Source organism: Hermetia illucens, chromosome 2 (genome assembly GCF_905115235.1).
Source record: "Hermetia illucens chromosome 2, iHerIll2.2.curated.20191125, whole genome shotgun sequence".
NCBI classification, from domain to species: domain Eukaryota; kingdom Metazoa; phylum Arthropoda; class Insecta; order Diptera; family Stratiomyidae; genus Hermetia; species Hermetia illucens.
The window spans coordinates 161,565,438-161,589,465 of NC_051850.1; the positions used below are offsets into that span (position 1 = coordinate 161,565,438).

Consider the following 24,028-nt stretch of genomic DNA (forward strand, 5'->3'; position numbering starts at 1 on the left):
CGTTTGACAAATTATAAAATGTGTGTTTTTTGATTTGCATTTTATTTTTATATTTTGTTTTAAGTTCACGGTTAATTATTGGATTTATACAAAAAGAGCAAACCTACGTGCGAGTGTACGCATTGTACGTGTTTGGTTATGATGTACCACATGTCCTGCATGCGCTCTCTATATTTACGTCACTTGTGATTTCTTGATATTTGATTTAAACATCTGTCAAGATGTAAATTGTTTTTACACTTCACGTTTATGGAAACACGAGACAGATAAAGATAGTTTACCAGTTCTATTAAATTTACTTTGGAACATCCGCAACATTGAATAATCTGAAAAACCATATATAAATGAGAAATGGATTATAAATTCATCTTGAAAGATTAGATATTTTGAGCATCGGAGCCAATTGCAAAACTATTTGTTAAGCAGTTAGATTTAAAATTCAATCATTCAGTCGAGTTGATTTATCTGAAATAGTAAAAAAACTTGTTTCTTTTTCGTTCATGTAGATATTTATTCTTGCGAAAACCGATATTTCGGGAACCACTTGTTCCCCTAACAAGTCCTTATTAGCACTGATGATGGAGGGAACACGTTCTTGTTAGCACTGGTGGAGGGAACAAGTGGTTCCCGAAATATCGGTATTTGCAAGAATAAATAAGTCCTTGTTAGCACTGATGAAGGGAACAAGTGGTTCCCGAAATATCGGTAGTTGCAAGAATAAATATCTACACCAACGAAAAAGAGACAACAAGTTTTTTATTATTTCAGATAATTAATCGTTGGAAACACCGCATAATTACACTCAGAGTTCTATTACTTTAAAGAGATTGTTCAAGTGTTGCTTATGTTTTAACTACTTTGTTAGCTTTTGAAATTTGAAAATATCTTCACTCTGTCTTGTGATCATCACATTTTGATTAAATTTTCTCACTAACCGCACTCTAGTGTTGTGAGCAATATTATTTCAGCTTTCGAATCCAAATTATATTCCCTGCTAATTTTATTATAACTCCATCTAGAATTCCCTATCAACGGACGGTGTGAAGGAAGACTTTAGTGATTTACCGCCAAATCAGCGACGTAAAAAGCTACAAGCCAAGATTCAGGAACTTCAACAGAAAATCGCTCAAGAGACGGCAGCCCGGGATGGTCTTATGAAAATGAAAGTAGTTTACGAAACGAATTCAAGTCTTGGCAATCCAATGACAGTGGAAGGACAATTGAATGAATCAGAACATAAACTGGAGAAGTTGAAGCTTGATTTGAAAAAATATCAAGGATATCTGGAAAAGGCGAATAGCTTACCGATGGCTAATAACAGCCCACAAGCACTTAGAAATCATAATGGACATCGAGTATCGAGGTAATTGGTTAGAGAGGTGCCCAAAACGTCAAAGGTGTAAATCCAAACCAAAATGTTGAACAATTTAAATTTGTACAATTTCACAGTTAAATTTATAACACAACAGATACTAGTATGTAACGCTTACACCTTTGGTTGTATTAGGCATCTCTCATTACGTTCGAAAACATTCACTTCGTTTTTGTTCCTGTTCTATTGCTAATTTTTTGAGCTTTTGATACTGTTTTGAGTCTTTCTGTTTTACTATTAAGTTAATTTTTGTTAATGTTCGTTTATTTTAAAAACAAAAAACAAACATAAATTGTTATTGTAACAGACATTCCAATGGTAGTGGCGACAATGATGACAACGACGATCATCACGATGATGGCGGAAGCTTGAGCAGGTCAGAATCAGAGGATAATGTGGCGCAAATAGAAAACGGGCTTAATATTAATAACAACGGGTACAGAAAAATATAGAAAATTTTGTCAAAATAATGTTTTATTTTTTCAAAATACTAAAATCTAATATTTGATTTAATTTTTCTAATTTCACTATTGATCTGAATTTAAAATAATTTCTTGGATTGAATTTGTCGAAATTTGTTTATAATGAGCATGTCGTCTAATTATAATTTTTTCGTTTACTCGCAACTTCTTTAATTGTAGTTTGCTTACTACAATGGAAGTTAATTGCATTAAATAATATAAGCGTGATCTACATGCTTTCAATGAAAGAACATATCATTTTAAAATCATCTACCAACAATTTTGTTCCTCAATAAAGTCATTTGCTTTCGTTATGGAATAATGCATGCCCTAACGTTTTTGCCATTATTATCCACAAAATTGTTTACATTTGGTTCAGTATTTTGTTTGCAAATTTTTTTTGTTGAATGTTTTAGAATTTGACCATAGTTTTAGATAACTTTTCTGTTTTGGTATCTTTTATTGAAAATGCTTTTCTCTTTAATCTGTGCAGTAGTTCAGCGAGTCCAGAAAGTGGACTGGGTACATCACATACATCGTTACCAGGATCAGGCCAGGGAAGTGCCAATGAAAATGCCATGATTGACGATACCTACTATGAGGCAGAAGCTTTACAGCCGCTGGGTACATGCCGGGCACTTTATCCGTTTGAAGGTAAGATTTTTTACTTTTAGAGGAACATTAGTAGAATATAGGATACTGATGATTTTGAAAACACTTGAAAAGGCGTTGGCGGAAAAGTTGTTTATTGTACAAAGAAATTTTGGTAAAATGTTGCTGATGTACAGGGTTTCTCAATTGGAACCTGAAGTAGATCAATATATTCAACAGAATTCTATGGTTTTATGAATTGAATCTGTTGGATGAATTGCTCATCTTTGTACCCGTTCATTCAGCATTTCGTATTCTAGCGCTGAGAAATATGGCAAGTCGTCGTCGAAAGGACTTAGTAAAGTCCGTGCAACTTTTCATCCTTCGGTTTGGCAAAATCGAAGTCTCGTTGTTTATGAACATTGTTACTACTACTGAAAACGGTCAACTCCTTCTTGTTGGTACTTATGATTGAAACCCTCCGCTACCAATGTGGCTTCCACAATTTCATAATTGCATTCAACAGCGCTTGATCGACGTAGCTCCGCTTTTTTAGCTCCGCTTTTTTAATTCGTAGAAATGCGACAGAAAGTTAGATATAAACATCGGAGGAGGGGATCACAATTCACGTCCATCCTCTTGGAGCAGGAATTCTTCAAAAAATATGGCTGGTACTTTTTAACAGAATCAGAAACTCAAATCCACTTAACTCCCAATGCAACCAAAAATCCCCGCAGCATTAACTGCGTCATCAGCTGAGTTTCCCCAAGGAAGTCTCCAACTGCAAAAATTCAGCAGCAGTCCACAATATGATGATGATGATGATGAACCTTACGTCCGATCGAGAAGCAAACACATTTTCAATATGTAGCATACAATGCATGTGAAACAACAACAAAAAAACGTTAATGATCAATTATTATAAGTATATTAGTGAGTTTCTTACATCCTTTCCCCCCTTCACAATGTACGTCAGTTCGATTATTTTTAGATTTTCGATACCAATCATGCACAACATCATTGCTCATTAAGTTTTCTCCAACATTAGGCTCATCCTTCAATAAATATCTGCGTTCGCTGTTCAATCCGATCTTGATATTTCATCATCATCATCAACGGCACAGCAACTGGTATCCAGTCTATGCCTGCCTTTATAAGGAACTCCAGACGCCCCGGTTTTTTCGATATCCCTGAAAGCTGTTTGGCGTCCTGACCTACACCATCGCTCCATCTCAGACAGGGTCTGCCTGGTCTTCTTCTTCTACAATAGATATTGCACTTTTAGACTTTTCGGGTAGGATCATCCTCATCCATACGGATTAAATGACCCGCCCACCGCAATCTGTTGAGCCAGATTTTATCGACAAGCAGACGATCGTGTATCGCTTATTGATTTTCGAGAGACATTTTGTCGATATAACGATATATTCCCCTGTTGTCGCTAACCACTTCTTTGTCCAAAAAAAAGCGTTGTTCAGCAAGCCCGTGACCGGTCGATGCAACCACATGGTAATCGGAAGGAGTCTGGTGGTTTAACGTGAGTACCTGTCTTGTAAACCTAATCCCACGGTCCTCTTCGAACACGGATTGATTCGGAGATCAAAATCAGAGCCGCAATGCATCTGCCGCAGCGGTATTGGTTGATACTGAGTGCATCTAACTCTCATCTAGTCTATCTAATATCTCTGTAGGAACTGCCCGAATTGTACAGCGCAACACCACGCTTGAACGCACAAGGAGTGCGCCCGCAAAATTGGCACAACCACTAAGAAACTCCCCCAATCGCAAAAAATCGGACTCAGAACATATCCCCGAGGAATTTTCCTGGGAAATATGCTCTCATAGGGCTGCCGCCAATGCCACCTAGATTACGGGTGCCACAGTATGCTAAGCAGATATAGCGAATATGAAACCAGTCCTCTGAATTTGCCCCGCACAGAACACAATGACGCCGTAACGCATTTCACGTCCTCATATCTGACCTGACCTTGCCCATCTTTGTTTCATCCAAGCTGCCACTTCGATGTAACACTTTCATCTAACTATCTTTTGACCATTCTCCTAGCACCTCCACCCGATCAGCACTAATTAAATCAGTTTCCACCAAAGGAACGCCCCTTCAGATTGTGTGGGCCGTGTCACGCTAGATCAAGAGGAGGAAATCGTGCGATATACAGGAAAACACGTAACAACGCCATCCGCTGACAGGCACCGTTGTCGCAAAATCATATAAGAAAGAGGAGCCGTACCTATAACACGCATCAAGGAGTCACACAAAGCAGCTCTCCTGGTTAGACTCCATTCACATCCCCATTGATGGTTAAATACGTCATTTAGGTGTATTCCGCGATTCCGTTCAACTTAACTAGAGGTGGACAACATAGGTTGCCTTGAAAAACATCGCAACGATTTTCTACATTGAGACTGCGACACCGACTATAAGAGACTACGCGTTTACGATGTACTCAGTACTCTATTATTCGGGGTCAAGTCGGTTTTTCCCCTCAACAAGAATGCGCATGTCCTGGCCGAGATTGTGCATCGCGGTAGTTGATCCCCCGCAATTCAATATCTGAGCGACATGGAACTTAGTAGTGAACATTTATCCTCGCCAACTTTGTGACTTAGTTAGGACACAATATCGACCTGAGCATATGCCCGGCCAGAAGCCCCCGAACACCTCTTTGCTGCAGAAGGAACTACAATCAACCACTTAAATCATGCAGGGAGCAAGTCACGCGACCTGACGCTGTAGTTGAACTACTTAGCGTACACCCTTTCGGTGGATGTCAGCTTGTCAATCAAAGCAGGTGTGCCTTCGATGACAGCGTTGCTAATTGCCTCTGGATCTGACCGTATTGGGTGACTGATGATCTTCGCCTCTTTCCCGAACCACTCGAAGAACATCTGGCCCGCTAAGTGAGTCTCGTGGATCTGCTGCATTAATTCAGTTACGCCCTGGTGGTTTAACGTGAGTAACCGCTATGTCCGCCTAACCTCGCGGTTTTCTTAAGACACGAACAAGCTGTTGTGATGGTGGATGCAAGACATATTTAAAGTCTTTATCGAACTATGGAGCACGGTTACCGAGTTGTACAGCGTAACTGCAAGCATGAGTTCCGAAGGGGTCTGAAACTCTCACAAGGAGATAAATAACCAGGCCGAGAACACATCCCCTGGAATCTACCTGAGACAAATGGTACCAGATAACTTCTGGTAAGATGGTCGTGACCGAAATCACCTCAGATTATCCCCCGTGCAATTCAGTAAGTCGTAGAGGCTCTCCTTGGCCACTTAGTGGTGACTCGGTCGTCAGGGTTGCTGATTCGTCTGCTTCCGCGCCACCTTTGAACACCTGCCCAATGAAGACAGGAGAATGCCGAGGAACTGAGCGGCAAGGGCTAGCTTCAATGGTTTGAGTTTCGGCTAGCAAACACAGTAGTGATAAGCGAAAGTAAGCAATCGTCGGATGATGGCTCCTGCCGAGACCGATATCAGCCCTTTTGTTCGGAAGAGATATTGGGTTGGGCAAAAACAAATGTCGTATTTGCGATCGAAATTTGACGCTTAATTTAACATACTTAGAATTATCCGATTTAAGTCAAATATGCGCCGTTTTGTTCGCAAACTTGTTGCCATTTAGAAGGCAACTTCATTATCCCCCCTTCAAGTGCGTTTTGCATGGACCGGAAGAGATGGTAATCACTTGGTGCCAGCGCCGGACTATACGGTGGGTGCGATAGAACATCCCATCCGAGCTCCCGTAGCTTCTGGCGGGTCATCAAAAATGTGTAAGGCTGAGCGTTGTCCTCGTGGAACACAACACCATTCCTATTGTCCAATTCTGGCCGCTTCTGGTCAATCGCCTGCGTCAAACGGTCGAGTTACTCACAGTAGAGGACCGAATTGAGGGTCTGGCCATAGTTGAGCAACTCATAGTGGATGATTCAACAAACATACAGTAAAACCTTCTTGGCCGTCAATTCGGGCTTGGCGATGGTTTGAGCGGCTCGCCGCGCTTCGACCACGATCTTTTTCGTTTGAGGTTATCGTACGTGATCCACTTTTCATCACCAGTCACCATCCGCTTCAAAAATGGGTCAAATTCGTTCCATTTCAGCAGTGCATCGCAGGCGTTGATTCGGTCCAAGAGATTTTTTTCCGTCAACTCGTGTCGCACCCAAACATCCAGCTTTTTTGGAATCCATTTGGTCAATCGAGCGAATGCTCACATGCCGGTCTACTTGGATGATTTCGACGATTTTATCGGTTTTTACCACGATTGGCCTACCAGTACGGGGTCTATCTTCGACATCCACTACACTAGAACGAAATCGATCGAACCAACGCTGTGCTGTGCGAATCGTTACAGTATCGGACCCATAAACTTCAGAAAGTTTTTTGGCCGCCTTCGTTGCATTTTTAAAAACGCAAAATATGACGAATTTCTTGCTTGGTCGACTCCATCTTTGACGCACTGTAACTTGAGACTGAAACGTACGATCACAACACTGTCAAAGAGACACTTTTAGCACAGATTGTCGTCTTCCAATCGCCGTATAGTATGACCCGATGCGATAAGTAGAGGAAGCATTTTTCTCCGCTATATCGGAAATCTCCATTTGTAACATTGCACAATTGCGACGCTTCTTAATCTGAATCGGGATCTCACTGTTAAGATTCTATAAGAAGCCAGTTCTCAGAGTAAAAGAGTGTACCCTCCGGTAACTATCAGCAGCAGTCCGACACCAGATACACGTCTGCAGTCGCTTAGGCCTAGAATGTCCAGGGCGTGTTGATGGTAGGAAAATAGTTTCGCAATTTGTAGACTACTAGCCCCCAAATTTCTATCCCTTAGAGTCGGCTAAATCCTAGCTTAATATTAGCTTAATTTTGCAATATCTTCATTTGTTTTACCTTTGAACTCTCCAATTTCTGCTATTATTTACTATTGAGACTAAATCAAAAGCGACATTTTCAAATTTCATTCCTTCCGCAACTCTAGATACGGTGGAAATTGTTAGTTGGGGATCCGCCTCTTGATCTTATTCAGTTTTTGTTAGAAGACGCTATCGAGGACCACCCATTGTCACTATTTGGATTTTCTCGTAATGAGTAGCGATCTTTGCAAATCCTTTATTATTTTATCGACAGTTGTTGGTATGGCGCCTTGAGTGCTAGTTGGCCTCATCGTTTTGCATGACAGGCGGAGTCCGTGCCTTGTATTCAAATTTTGCTTTAGTTATAGTTATTTCGTCGTATTTTTTCGATTCAATATCCCTTTGGCAGCCCTTCGGTGAATACAGTCGGTGTTCTACTGGCGGCTGTCGGGGGCCGAGTTTACTCGCACTACCTAGCAGCCGCTGGCCTAAGATGGCGAAAGCTTACGAGCTGTGCCAAGTCAAGGAGAATTTGGGCCGCTTATAACATAGCCCAATTACGAGAGCTCCTGTGCAAGGCGCGTGGAAATGCATTCAAAATTACGGCGGTCTGCACGGGGCAATAGGGGACCATGCCGACAGGCTTGGCATACCCTACAATTCGCATCACCGGAGCTGCGGAGAAGGAAGGGAAATCCTCATGCACTTTATCTGCGATTGCCCAGCTCTAGCTAGAGTGAGGCTACGGACACTGGGTAAACATTCTTTGGGGACTTTAGAGAGATTTCGTGAATGCTACAGGCTGGCTCTGAAGATCCGAGCCGGCTAGACTCTGCCTTCCTGTTCCCATAACAGCAGTCACGGTCTTAGGAGTTTGTGGTATCAAAACGGCGCACCACAGCGCTAATTGGGCTCCTCAGAGCGGCCACTGATAGCTACCTACCTACCATCCCTTTGAAAAATCAATTCCAGTTCCGCTCCTCTTGTCAACTACATCTTTGTGTATTATTTACATCCAAAACCTGCTTTGTCCATAAACAGATTGTTGCTACGACTGCGACCTTTAGTAGAGCTATCGTATTTGTGCCTATTCATCACTATGTTATTTTGAAACAATACTTATCCTATTATATTTTGTTGTAGCCACCAGCGAAGGAAGCATTCCAATGACTGAAGGTGAAGAGCTTCAAGTGATAGAACTGGATCAAGGCGATGGTTGGACAAGAGTACGACGACTAAACGGTCCAAACGGTTGGGAGGAAGGATTTGTGCCAACAAGTTACATCGAAAGTACTTTATTCGCTTAAATATAAAACTTTAACGATAACTACGATTACGATTATTATATTTACTAATTATAAGTTAATGTTAATAAACAAAAACTTTGTAAGTAAACAAATGCTAGGCGCAAAATGATATATTCTATGTACAATTTCATTGACTCAGAAACCAACACCACACCATCATTATTGCACTTTTATTCACACATTCATACACAATATAAATCAATTACATTAAATGTCTGAGTCAACGCTAGATGAAAACGTGGAAAGGATTTATGAATCCTTGCGGTAATCTGTGTCTCAATCGCAGCTTATTCACCACACGGATGACTTCCCTACGAAAATGATTAGTAGCGATAAAACTTAGTTGTTGAGAGTATTAAATGTAATCCGTGCGTGAGCTGCGTGAACGACAACTTTAGAACGTTTAGCACGAATCGTTTTTTGATTGAAAATCTGAAGGGGAAATAATCAAGTCGGTGTAGCAAAGATAATTGATTTCCCGAGATAAATCAAATTAGATAAAGTTTATCCATATTTTGTGTGATCTATGCCTTTACGTTTCGCCACGATCCGTGGATTCGGCGATCAGATATAGAAAAATGAATATTTTTTTTAATAATTCAGACAAAGTTGGAGAAGTAATAACATACTTGAACTATCGCATTTTTGTACGGCTTAAATGTATTCTTTATTAGTTCTTCGTTGCATATTCTGTATGTTATTATTTCAGTAATTTTTAATAAGGAGTACTTGTGAAACTAATTATACACATACGAGGAGAACTCTTCAAACTACACTTAGGTAGGGCTTGAGACTGCATAAGAGGTAAATTTGAAAAGAGAACAAATATTAGTCGAAATGGAATAAAGTGAATATTCGCAATATTTTGAATTAAAAAAAAATCTTTGAAGAAAGAAGAATACATCTTCGTCATTGTAACGCAAATTCGAGATGGTAAATTATCGGATGAGAGTAAAGAAAGGAATATATCGACTTCAGTTTTATATAGTCATTTAACATTATTTCGTTAAACTGTAATTTTCTACATAAGAACATATTTTTGTTTTATTATTTCTATTAATTAAGATGAGAGGCAATTTTATTTGATAACTTGATGTGTATAGTACTAAATAATACAAAAAGGACGCCTTTTACTTTTTGGTTGTAAATTTTATATCGAACATTTTTAAAAGAAAATATGAAAATGTGAAATTTATATAATTGGTTTTATTCTAGACTCTGGATAATCTGAGAATATACCCTAGTCCACAGAAAGCATGTACATCCTTACACTTCCGGATTTATTGAATTGGAAACTTAAATTTCAACTTCAGAGTCGTAAAAGATAAATTTCTTCTTACCACCTCTACGTGTCAATTTGAAAACTAACAATCAACTACACATATGTGAGGCCATCTTTTTTATGTATTTTGGTTTTATGTTTATATTTTTAGTGCTATAATTCGGTAGTGGTGGCTTCTGTAAAGGTAAATCAAAACGAAGTAGTCGTGATTTTCATACACTTTTTATTCACTATCCAAATGTAGGTATTCAAAAAATTATAGTTGGACACTACTAGAATTTTACTGTTTTTGTTGGACGAACTTGAACTGACGATAGCAGAACAGAGAGTTGATGATTTTGATAAAATGGGGCGGTTTCATTAAATTTCTCATGAAATTGGTCCATTAGTTCACTTCAGTGTTGCCCCATGTCCACGCTGTTCTTCACAAAGAAGTCTGCTGATAATACTCTTTAAATTACACAACCCTTTCATTGGATCTCTGAGTAACAATCTTCTTTTTTTTTTCGGCCTTTGTCCCGTTCACAAGCGGCGTTGGCTCGTCGTGATTGGTTTCGCCATTTGGCTCTATCAAATGCCTGATCTGGATGCAATCTCGAGGCTTTTAAATCCCCATCCAGCGTATCAAGCGACCGTTGTTTTGGCCGGCCTTTTGGTCGTTTACCATTGACTTCGATGTTCAAACTAATCTTGGCAAGTGAATTTTCGTTAGCGCGAATTATGTGATCATACCATCGAAGACGTATCTCTTGCAATTTTTCTGTGATCGGTGCAACACTCTATCGATCGCGGATATCCTCATTTCGGATGTGATCAAAACGTGTCACGCCACTAGTCAACGCAAAATCTTCGTCTTCATTACCGCAAGACGTCGTTCATTGTCTCTTATAGTCAGCCAGAACTCAGAACCATAGAGAGCGGCAAGACCGACGACATTGCAGTAAATTTTAGATTTGAGACGTTCGTTAATGCGTCGACCACAAAGAATATCAGTTGTGGAATGCCACTTCAACCTTGTTACGTTAATGCGTGAAACAATTTCATAGCGCAGTTTTCCATTGGCTGATAGCGTTGACTCGAGGTATTTAAATCGCTCAGTTCAGGGCAGATCACTGACAGTGATTGTGCCTGTTTCATGGGGATCGGTCGTCAAAAATTCAGTTTTGTTTAAATTCAATCTGAGACCGTGTTGCATGAGGCGATCATTTCATTTTTGAACAAGTTGCTCGAGATCATTTTTGCTATCAGCTGGGAAAACATCATCTACATAAAGCAGTGTGTACGGCGCTGGACGTTGGATATCGTTCAGTTCGGGACAGGTCACTGCCGCTGACAGTGATTGTGCCCGTTTCATGGGGATCGGTCGTCAAAAATTCTGTTTTATTCAGATTCAATTTGAGAGCGTGTTGCATGAGGCGATCATTCGAGTTTTGGACAAATTGCTCGGGATCATTTTTGCTATTAGATGATAGGAAAACATCATCTGCATGAAGCAGCGTATAGTGCTGGACGTTGGATGTCTCGTCTGACAGTGTCCATAATAAGAACGAAGAGGAATGGTGAGAGGGCGCTTCCTTGATGAACATCAACAGAGGCACGAAGCGGTTTTGATACACCCGCCATACTTCGTACTTTCGGATCATGGTAGAGCAATTGAACCCAGCGCACGAGCTCTTCTGGCACTAAGTGTTGTCGTAGAGCATACCAGATGAGTTTGTGTGGGACACGATCAATCGCTTTCTCCAGATCCAGAAATGTAATGTAAAGAGGGCGATGCTTCTCACGGTGTTTCTCCATGAGTAACCACACAGCGTGTATTGCGTCAGTAGGTCCACAGTTCCTGACAATTCCGGCTTGATTCACGGTTATTTCAACGATTTCGCGAATACGGTTGTCAAGCATGCGTTCAAAAATCTTCATGGTATGAGAAAGTAACCGGATCGGACGGTAATTTGAATATTCTACTCGACTACCTTTCTTTTTCCATATTGGAACAGTGGTACTTTCTTGCCAGTCAGATGGTGTTCTACCTTCCTGAATAACCCTATTGAAGAATTCACTGAGCCACAGTTTTGGCTCGCAGCTCTTCGCTTTCCAGAGCTCAGATGCGATGTCGTCAGGTCTTGGTGCTTTCCCCGATTGTATTCGTTTTATTGCTTCCTCGACTTCAGTTGCGATGACAGGTGGAACTGCTCCAAATGTCGGCAATTTGTGGAAATGGAGGATGAGCAAATTCTTCAGTTGAAATCGCGACTCGACAGTTGGTAAGCGTCATTAACGCAACAAAAGTGTTCGATATCTTGTGTGCGTTCGTATTGGCTTTTGGCAAGTCGATACAGATCTCTCTCCTGTGTGTCCAGTTTATTGTAAAGATGTTCGCTCGGGTGACAGCGACTGCTTTCTTTGCTTCCCAGTTGGCATTCTTATAAATTTGACAATTGGCCAGCGTTTTATCGTCGAGAAACGCGAAGTTGCGTTTCTTTTCACGGACCTTCATTTCAACATCGTCATTCCAAAGCCAAGCATCTCGGTTGATGTCTCGCTTACCTGGCTTGGTGAACCCGAGGGTAGCAGAAACGGATTTGTGGATCGTGTCTTTCATTTGGTTCCACGATTCTTCCACATTCGTAATGGTTGGTAATCGCGTAAGTGAAATCATTTCTTCTTTCTTCTCACGAAATCGCCACCATTTATTACGTAGCGGGCCAGTGCGTTCGCTGTTTTATCGGTGGCTTCATTCCCACGACAGCAATCAACGGCCGATGTTGAGGTGTGATGGTATCATAGGGGACGACTTTGAAATCAGTGACAGTGGTAAAATGTCGGCGTCTTATGAGAATATAGTCGATTTGCGTTTTACTGTTTCCACTATAAAATGTAGGAAGATGAGATAATCGTTTGATGAACCATGTATTCATAAGTTCAAGATCATGGGTGTCCGCAAAATCGATTACACGCTCGCCACCCTCATTGCGCGCTCCAAATCCCTTACCCCCATGGCACTTGTTACCGGCTGCCTTTTCACCCACATGACCATTAAGATCGCCGGTAATGATAATATAGTTATCAGCAGGCACGTTAAAAGTTTTTCCATCGAGAAGTTACGAGAAGGCATCTTTCTCGGCATGCGTACCCGGTGAAGATGTGAATACAGCGATCGGTTTATATCAGCTTATATAATATAATGGTGAGCTTCATCAGCCGATCATAAAATCGTTCAACTTCTTTAATGGCATCACGGAAACCCTCTAAGATTTCAATGTCAACACCACTTGAGTGTGTCGGCTATCGAAATAGAGAAGTTTATAGCCATTTTTACCGCGTTCGACTTCAATATTACAACTTTTGGCTCCAGACCATCGGGTTTCTTGCAGAGCGCAAATATCAGTGCGCCTTTTCCGAAAGGCTCTTGCGACTTCCTCGGTCTTTTCACTTTAGATGCCAACATTTAGCGTGTTTTGCTCGGACTAACTTGCTTACGACCTGACGCCGTCCAAGCGTCGAGAACCCTTGCCCATTTCTCGGCAGGAGCGAGGCCCGTCCTGCCGCGTCGGCTGAGGTGGACGTGCTAGCATTTTTCCGAGGCTTGTTACTCGATCCGATCATCTTGTTTCTAACGACATTGTATGCGGGGCAATCTGTGTTCAAAGGATATACGGCCGAACTCAAATTGATCGAACTAAGATTTCACGGTTTTCTTATATCGTCATTGCTGGCATTCCAGTTTGAGTTTATTTATGTCGTACATTGTTCTTTTCCCACATTCAATGCGTGTGGTGGTCGAGATTTTTTAGCTTTTCTATCTTTTGACCCTGGGTTCGAATCCCGGTTGTCATGGATATTTTTGTTTATTTATCACTTGCAAAGCATTAAGTTTGATAATAATGAAACTGAAACCCAGCCTTATTGAAGCCCGGGACTGTGTATAAGCGCTATACACCGCAAAGGAGTAAACAGGAGAAATACAAAGGCAAACGTTTAGATGCCAAATATACGCTTAGCCCTAAACTACCCTGAAATTGAATGCTGTGTTTTTTAAAAAGCGCTAACACAAAATAAGAATACCAATTTGAAGAGCAGAGTCGATTCGATTATATATTCTTGTAATCTATGATCACTAAATTTAATAATAATAACACAAATTGAGCCCAAAACGCAATCATGGGGCTACAACTCGCTCAAATAATTTAATTTTAGGTATATCCACTTTTACCGGCAACAGTTTGCTTTTTGTGCACTTGTTTCTATCGCCAAAAGATGTTTCCCTGTTAAGTTTGCGACCTTATTCACATACTCCAAAAAGTCTGCGCCTATGATAGGTCTTTTCACGTTAGCAATATAAAACGCTGAAAGCTGTTTGCATTCGAATCCTACATCCGTGTTAAACAAGGAAGTCTCAAGCGTTTTAGATGGTGTTAAATTAGCATCGTAGAGAAGTATATCGTTTGGTTGAAAGGTATTATAAGAGTTTGAACGGGGAAAACAGATGCTCCAACTCATGTGTCTATAAGGTATGTCAAATCGTCAGTGGGGAGGCGCTTAGAACGATGATCCACTACGTCCATGAATCACCATTGATCCTGCTTTTAATTTTTGTAACGATGATTATCGAAGCAGACAATGACGGGTCTGAATCATTGTGGACAGGGTCGATGTGGTTAATGCTTTAACCACCTTTTCGAGAGTTGCTCAGCTAGTCCAAGGTAGCTTACTGTACTTATGAAGGGGGTAAGTCGCTCCCGAAATATATATTTACATTTGAAACCAAAAATTATAGTTTGGAGGAAGCTACCCCTTGTCTATTCATTTTAGGCTAGACTACAAGTAGCAGGTGAAAATCTAATCTCTTACTGTTAGAGCCTGTACTGCTCAGCAAAACGTATTGAAGTATCATTGATCTATTAAAGATTTAATAGAAGTAACACTTGTTTTATAGGTCTTCATTGTATCGACCAACAAAGTAACATGTAGTATCACCAAAGTAATTTGTTATGTGCAGACCTCCATGCAATTGAGCCCGTGCATTTCAGAAAAACACATATGAATAATATTATATTGGGAACAGTTTTGAATTGAATGAGAAAACTTGTCGACTACAATGGAAATGCGAAATTAAGACCCAGTGAATCCAAATCCACTTCTTTTTTTTTCTTCAGCCTTTGTCCCGTTCGCAAACGGGGTTGGCTCGTAGTGATCGGTTTCGCCATTTTATTTTATCAAATGCCTGATCTGGATGCAATCGCGAGTGAATCCAAATCCGCTATACTTCAAAATGTTCGAAGCATTGGTCTTTGGTCATGAATTCATTGCTCGTAGAGACCTGTTAACTCTGTGGTTTATGTACTATCGGAAGGGTGGTCCAAAAATAATAAATAATTGACATTTAGAAGTACAAATTATATTTGAATTTCGACATATTTCGTTTATATCGTTGTTCAGTGTTTGTCCCATTCCAAAGGGGGAACGTCAGAACGTCAGTCGTTTATAGACTCAGAACGTCAGTCGTTTACAGACTCAATACTGCTTAAAAATACATATTGCGAAATTTTTGTTTTCCATCTCCTTTTCTCTCCAGGCACTTTTCGCATTTTTTCCCTATTTGCTCTGTGTACTGGAAGCCGATTGTAGCGACTCCCATTTCTCGTTACTCAGTCATTGTTATTCTCTTTATACAAGGAAGCGGATGCCGTGTATCTAATAGGCAGTACCCGTACTAAATCGACCGGGTTTGTGAAATTGTTTTGTAAAAGCTTGTCCGTACACATCATAGGCCCTCAACATTTAGCAGTGGCTATTACGTGTATGGATAAGCTTTCCTAATATTCGCAAGTCCGATTCATTTAGTGTGGACCCTGTCCTGTCCTGGTGGAAGCGGCTACACGATTTTCGAAAAGATTCTAATTAACCATGCCATAGATGTGCCTCCTTCAACCTCGAAAGGAACTATAGGGGGCAGAACAAGCTATTCTAGCGACAGCCAAGCGGCTATTAGTCTTACCAGGTAAAATCCAAACTGGTATGGGAATGCCTTAACGAACTCAACACGCTCGGTTCGTTCAATAAGGTCTAGGTTCCAGGAAGGCACTGAGTCAGCAGATGAGCTGGCCAGGAAAGGAACAGCAACGCCGCTATATGGGCCATAGCCATTCTATCGAGTCGGAAGTGGATTCATGACCACGACATTGAAAAATGAAGAAAAACGGCTGAGCGAACTTGACTGGGCCAATTTACCAGGAAGGGAATAGTCCAGGGTGCTCATTGAGGGATACGAACCCAAGCGCTCGAAAGATTATTTGAACCTCACCAAGAAAGGCCTCCGGATCATAGTGGAAATACTTACTGGTCACTGTAGGCTAAACTATCGCCTGGGGAAACTAGGGATACCTACGGACACTATCTGAAGATTCTGTGAGGAGAGTGACGAAACCTCTGGGACAGTGTCCGGAACTTGTGCAAAGTAGATTGGGAGAATATTTTATACCCCGATGCCAGATTGAAATACTTGGAAGTAGGGATCATAATAAAGTTTCAGTCGGTTTAAACGATATACTATAGTTTATAGGCGTGCTATAACCAGTAAACAGGCACAATAGTTCTTTTAGGATCCAGTGACAATATTATTATTATTAGTTATCGTAGCTTCTTTATTCAGCAGCTAGTCGTGCCCACACTTTAAAATCAAACCGCTCTAACCTATTTATTATTTACTTAAGTTTTTTAAAATTTAATTACACCATTCTCTTGCTGACTAAAGTTAATTTGTCCTACTGACTGTATATGGAAAGTTGAGGCCAGCCAGGTGCAATGCTTCCTCAATTGCAAGGAAGCGTTGGGAAATGTGGCTTCCAAAGTGTTACACTGGAGTAACGCATCTCTTGTTGTAATGATACTTATAACATCCGCTAAGGCAGGCAAAATCGCGTGAAAGGTACGAGAAACTCACCGAAAAACGTACTGCTAGGGCATTGACGCAACTTCCAGTTACTCCAACGTTCAATTTCACCTTAGTCCGAATGTTCTATATGTTTAATTACTGACGCTTAAAAATAGTTGTGAGGATTCGATAAGCGACCGTTTCGATTCGATCGAAAACAAAGAAAAATGTCCGCTACGCGATCAGTTTTCCATCTGTCTGGCTATAGTCAGCCACAGCTAACCGAACTGATAGATTTAGAAAATATTTATCAGTCTGGTTCATCGGATCAGCGTCATTTTGATAAAATTGGCTGATGCAATACTGATCGAAGAAGACAAAAGGTTATAGTCAAATAACTAATGCCAGGCGGAAGTGGCAGTGGTTAGGTCCCACTTTAAGAAAGGGCGACAACTCTATTGCTGTTATTTAATGGGATCTATGTCCATGGCCAAAGAATAGGTGTAGCTAGAAATATCTAAAACTGCTTAAGAGTTTGTAAATTTCTACAATTTTTAACAGTTCATTAATACGATATAACTTTCGGAGGCACAAGTTGCCGTAACTTAATTTTATTCTGGTTAATAGAAATTTTCAGCATATGTGGTGGTTCAAAGGCATGTTTAATTTATGACTTGTCCTGGTCATAAACTAAACACTTGTCCCAGTCACAAACTAAACTAAACTGAATAATCTATGGTATTCGTCATTTTTCTCCTCGTTCTACCTTGGCAATAAAGCTTTTTTTGTAAGTTTTTTTTTTCCATTTTTTCACCGTTGAAGGTGTCCCTTAACAGGTACAAGTTCCCGAACCCTTTTTTGAGACGCATCCAACAACGCTGATACTGGATGCTTTAAGGTGCTTTGGAGCAATTTGTTGGAGGATGTTGATGATTGGAAAGGCTCGAAAAGATAATTCATCATCAACAACGGCGCAACAACCGGTATCCGGTCTAGGCCTGCCTTAATAAGGTACTTCGGAAACCCCGGTTTTGCGCCGGGGTTAGTGGCGATATCTGTAAAAGCTGTTTTGCGTCCTGACCTATGCTATCGTCCATCCTTATGTAGGGAGAATTCTTCTCTCGAACGCGGCCAAGAGTTCGTTTGTTGGTCAGAACCCAAGTCTCCGAGGAATACATAAGGACTGGCAAAATCATTGTCCTGTACAGTAAGAACTTTGACCCTATGGTGAGACGTTTCGAGCGGAACAGTTTTTGTAAGCTGAAATAGGCTCTGTTGGCTGACAACAACTGTGCGCGGATTTCATCATCGTAGCTGTTATTGGTTGTGATTTACGACCTTAGATAGGAAAAATTATCAACGGTCTCAAAGTTGTAGTCTCCTATCTTTATTCTTCCCGTTTGACTAATGCGATTTGATGTTGTTGGTTGGTTAGTTTTCGGTGCTGACGTTGCCACCATAATATACAGGGTGCGGCAGCTTACCTTCCTTTTTTCAAAACTCAATAAAAACTATTGTATGCATCGGAAAATATTTATTTATTTTTTATAATGTAGGTACATGTCTAAAGTTTTTATTTACATTGTTTTGAAGATCAAATCTGTTAGGTGACGTCCCCCATTCTCCATACATTGCGTAAACCGATTTCTGGCGTTTGTCATGACTCTTGTTAGCAACATTGACGCTCTCACTGCTTCAATGTTCTCAGGTCATCTAACGGGCCGAGGGATTCCAGTTCTTCCTTTTGTCGCACTTGCAGTTTGTCTGAATGTAGTGACCCATGTAACAATTGATTTGCGATTCCGAAATGCACGCTGTGTTGCAATGACCGAACATCCGCTTGAAAAGTAAATCTCAACGGCAAAGGCACGCTCCTCACTATTCGAACGCATGACGGCGACTGAACCGTGTCGGGACAAAACTTTACAGTATCCCCTCTTGAACGAGACCACTAGCGCTCCGCTATGACATCAACTAACTCAGTGGCGCGCATTTTAAAAAAGGAAGTTATGCTGCCGCACCCTGTATTTTGTCTTATCTTCATTGCCGTAATAATTTTACTAATCACATGGCTTGAACCTAGTGATAACCTAGTGGCAGGGAAGGAAAACAATTTATATAAGTCATATTCTGCCCGGAAATGCTTCAACTCTAACCCCCATATTTTAGGTAAAAACATAATTATTAAATCATATTATTTGTTAGAGATATCCACTTTCTGATCACTCAAGTTCCCCTTTCAATTGAAGCCAAAAGTCCTTAGGTGTGCTAATCCTTTGATATCCTATTGACTATTTGGTGGGAAAACTGTTCTGTTTTACATGTATAGAAAGCTTCATTTTTTTTACAGCCTCTCAGCCCTGTTTATTGTTAAACACTCTTTCATGTTTATACATCCTCTCATATTGTGTAAGTTGCATAAATTGAATTCATACAACTGATTCACTGTTCCATTCACATAATTCACGATCCTCACATAAACATTTCTCTAGTATTCTGTTAAGATTGCTTTGCTAGCCTTTTTACCTTTACATGTAGTGTAGTCATGAATTTATTTGTTACACTTGTTATGAGTAGCTTCTATGTTAAACTTCCTATAGCACTCTGTAACTATCCTGAAATGTTTAAGATTTGTGGGAAAGAAATGAAAAAGGACCTCCATTCGGTCCAAAATTGAGATAAAGATCTTGAAATATATTATTTCATATGTGGTCACTTTATGTATATAAAAATTAGAATTATTGATAAAACTCATTGTATTATACAAACTCATCCGCATATGTACTTATTGTAAAAATATTCATCATCTTGCTAAGTTTAGAGAATAATCGCTACACAAAAAAATGATTTATTTTACTACCTTTGGAATATATATAATTACATTACTTCAGAAAGAAATCATCTTCATCATGTGATTATTTTTGATTTTAAATTACATCCACCTAAACGGAAATTTGATAGTAGAGAAAGTAATTTTTGGAACTCATAGATACAACTGTAATCTTTCAAATGACCAACTTCACAATACATACCATAGATGTTAAAAATGAGTTACTAAAAATCATCGTATCAATCCAGATAGTCAAAAATTATGTCACTATGAATTACATATATCTATATTGTACTTCAATATATCCATAACCGCAAAAATGCACTATTCTGAAAACTAAATATAACTAATGTAACACAACAATGCAAAAATAATGTCCTAAATACGTTTTGTACCTACTTTAACATTAAACGTTTTATTTTTACATAACTCTATTTAATGAAACATTAAATTACTTAGAAAAATCTTGAATGGGAGTGTTTTAATGATCATGTTCCCAATACGATGTTAGACGCGCAGTCTAGGCCTGACTTTATAAGGAACTCCAAACTTTCTAGCTTTGCGCCGAAATCCGGCGCCCTGGATTAAACAATCGCTCCATCTGAGGTAGGGTCTGTCACGTCTTCCGTTTCTACCACACTTATCGCCCCAAGAGACTTCTCAGGTTGGATCAGCTTCATTCACATGGATTAGGGGATCCACCACCGTAGCCTATTGAGGCGAGTTTAATTCACGACCCAGTGCCCTGTCAGTTGGGACTTAAGCATACTCTCAAAGTATTCCCTGCTTGTCGTAAAGGGTGACTAAAATGGATAGAAATATGTGGGCTAGCATCCTGCAAATTTCGAAACTTTACTGCTATCGAAACGTCAACAACGCCTTGGGTAGGGACTGACCACACCTTGGACTATCGAATACTCCTCTTCTTCTTGTGGCAATGTACTTTTGTTCTCTGGAAAACCGAGTAGTAGCAGACGCGAAACTGGTGTCGACTAATTTCTGATTCCGATCCAGGTTAATGACCATTACAATTGTCAAATACACACAGTTCAAGGGGGCTTCCTAAAAGTGACACTGTGGTCGTGATGGGTGATCTGAACGTCAAGGTGGGCCCTGATAGCATCTTGCTCGTACATGTGATGGGAAAACGTGTTCTTGGTGACCGTAATGATAATGCTACGATGTTTGTGGATTTCTGCAACTTCCGCGATTTCTGCACCGTATTATCATTAGCGGGACATTGTTGGAGTACAGAGCCTGCCAAAAGGTCAGTTGGATTTCAGCTGACCGACATCTTACTAGCAATCAGATTGACCACTTTATGATCAAAAACAAATTTAGAAGTTGTCTTATGGATGTACCTAACAAGAGAGACGCTAACATCGACCTCGAAAGGGATCACTATCTGATGGTCGCTTACGTGTTGCTTCCGCTACTTCCTGGGCCCGCACTCGTAAGTTAACCGTATTTTTCACCAAGATGGCAGCGGTACCAGATACATATATGGTCGAGAAGACGGCTTCGTTTGGGTTCGCTGGGCAGAAGTGACGTTTTTCAGCTTTTGCCTCACACCGAACGAATCTATGCAAGCTTTTCGGAATAGGTTGGCCATCTTGAAAGACGAGACTAAAAACACGGAAGCGTAAATCCAAGTCGGAGGAGACTTTAATTATTCCGCCGGGGTAGGGCTTATTGTCGTAAATACCGGTAGCACACCGCCATTCCGACGCCCTGGTTGCGAGGACACTATCTCTGAAGTAACTTTTGCTACGGAGTCCTTAGTTTCAGCGTCCAACGGTGGAAGATACTGGAAGATTTTACGGTCAGTGATCATCAGTACATTTCCTTCGAAGTGACAAATAGCTAGCTCTTACCAATGCTCTGCCGTCTGACAAACGCCTACTGGGTGGAACATCGGGAAAATCGACGTTGCAAAATTTGTCGAAACTCTCTCAAAAGAGGTAAATCTGTGTCCAGACGGAGGTGCAGACAGGTTGCAACTGAATTGCCAATTCATTGCGCCTTATCACCGCAGCTTGTAATGCATCGGCTCCCAAAAGGAAAATTACGCGTGTACTGGTGGGCGACTGAAAATGCAAACCTACGAAGGAACTGCCTCAGGCTTTGGCGAATTGTTCAGCGCAAGAGGCCAAGACGAAGTGACGCTTAGATCCGCTGAGTATAAGAGCGAAAAAGAGAACTCCGCCACGAAATCAAGAGGCAGAAGACACGCTACTGGCAGGAGCTAATCATCGATGTAAACAGCACAGTGGGGTCTTGAGTATAAGCTGGTTAGAAATAAATTCAGTGAACATTGGTCATCCTGTTCAATGGAAGCAGCGAAGATGAAAGAAATCTTTCAGGTCCTTTTCCTGTCCATCCCATTCTAGCTGACGCTGTCGATGAATGAGTGGGTACTGAGCAATGCCCACTATTCACTGCAAATGAAGTAAAGGAGGCAGGTCTTGTCGACGAAGGACAAAAAGCACCAGGAGCGGATGGTATTCCTAGCAAAGTGTTGAAACTAGTAAATATAATATAAGCCGAACTTGCTATTCGACGACCTTGTTTCCCAGTATGTTGGACACAGCGAGGAAGCTGCTTGAAAAGCTCATCTAGCCACGACTGACTGACGCAATACGTGCGGCCACCAACACAATATGATTTCAGAATGGGGCGATCCACAATTGATGCTATTGTGGAGGTGGTCCAAGCGGTGAGACACACATAGTCGCCATTGTCTACGAGGGGTGTTTCTTGTGACGCTTTCAATTCCGCGACGTGTTGCTATATGCTTGAGGCACTGGAAATCATTTCCATACTCCAGGTTACTTATTGCGGATGTTGAGAGAATATTTAAAAGGCTATGTCCTACTCTACGAGACCCGTGCAAGACAGCGCTGAACGAACGTAACATCAGGGGCGACTCAGGGTCTGGAGCTTTGGAGCGCCTTTACAATAGTCTTCTACGACTCGAGATGTTTGATGAATCGCATCTGATCGCGTACGCGAATGATGTTGCGGCACTGGTTACCGCACACATGGTGGAGCAAGCTTAGCGCAAACTGGGAATGGTGATGTGGCAAATAAGCAAATTAATTCCTATGCATGGGGTCTTCCTAGCTCTAGAGAAAACCGAAGTCGTTGTGCTGACCAAGGAGAGGGTTCCGACATTCCTCTCTATTCAGGTGGGTGCAACCATAGCCTTGTCGAAGCCAGCGGTGAAACACCTCGGCATCATGATAGACACGAAGATGAGCTTCTTCAGGCAGATTCGCAACACCGCCGGCAAGGCTGAGGCTAGAATGTTTGCGATTTGTTGGTTGATGTCCAATTTCGAAGGTCCCATATCCAGCAGACGTCGTTTGTTGATGATTGCGGTGACTCCCTCTGTAAGGAAATATACCGTAACCGCCTAGCGCAAGTCTAAAACAAACGGCTCTGCGAGTTATGTCAGCCTATCGTACTCTCTCGAAGCCTGCTGTAATGGTGATAGCGGGAGTTATTCCGATCGCTCTCCATGCTGCTGAGCGGAAGCTTATATACCTCAGAAAAGGTTAGGGAAATAAGAAAGTTGTCGCTTGTCAAGAGAGAGCCCGTACTCTCTGCGCACGGCAGCAATCTTGGGAAAGAAAATCGAGACGTAGATAGATCGCGGCCCTCATAAAAGACGTGTGGCTACAGTTCAATCGAAAGCACGGTACTCAGCGAACATGGGTATTTTCAATCTTACCTGCACACAATCACGCCTGTGCGACCATATATTGCCAGGATGTGATTAATGATACGTGCGGAAGGTGAGAGTGCCATCGCCATCGCCTTTCGACAGAAGGGTTTTTTGCGTCGCCGGGCACCATAATTCAGGGCATGTTGTAGAACTAGGACACGTGGAGTCGCGTGGCAAGGCATTATGAAGGCAAAAAAGAAGGAAGAGGAGAGATGCTAGACCTGGGGTAATGTGTCAAACGGTTCCGGGTCAGAGTCCTAAACGCTCTTTGCCCCAATCAACCATTTTCTTTTTGAAATTTTACGTGTGTTTGCAGTTTTAAGCTTTCTGGCAGTCCTTTATCTTTCACCTAGCCTTCTGACAACATTTTTTTTGACAAGAAATTTGACAAGTTTGACAGCCCGCCCATGCCTTAGTCTTCCAGTAGACCTGATCCAATCCAAGTAGTTTGAGGTAAAAATGTTCGTAAAAAGAGTCAAGGAAATTGTTACAAAGCGCAAAGAAATTGATCAGTAAAAAGCGAAACAAACGTTAAAAAGGGCTCCATTGAAGACTCTAATAAAAAGCTGTTGAATGTTTTCAACTGGAGGACGCAGTCGAAAGATCGAGTCAAATTTCGAAGTCGCGACCCACATATACTTTCGCGCCTATGGTAGGAAAAAGGACGTGGCAGATCTGCTTTAGATGGAGCGATGACGCAGGTC

General features: G+C 41.1%; 1 protein-coding gene across 6 annotated transcripts in view; it reads left to right on the forward strand.

Moving 5' to 3' along the window:
- Positions 1-9,806, forward strand: part of LOC119647732 (formin-binding protein 1-like) — a 246,959-nt gene extending 237,153 nt beyond the window's left edge. The window contains exons 9-12 of one of the 6 annotated variants that reach the window (XM_038048833.1): positions 1,020-1,363; positions 1,680-1,808; positions 2,327-2,487; positions 8,448-9,806. In XM_038048833.1, the coding sequence (XP_037904761.1) occupies positions 1,020-1,363; positions 1,680-1,808; positions 2,327-2,487; positions 8,448-8,611 (798 nt within the window). In that variant the 3' untranslated portion in view covers positions 8,612-9,806. The remainder of the gene's footprint in view (positions 1-1,019; positions 1,364-1,679; positions 1,809-2,326; positions 2,488-8,447) is intronic. The other 5 variants (XM_038048837.1, XM_038048836.1, XM_038048834.1 and 2 more) reach the window with 5 other exon arrangements.
- Positions 9,807-24,028: the final 14,222 nt, after the last annotated feature.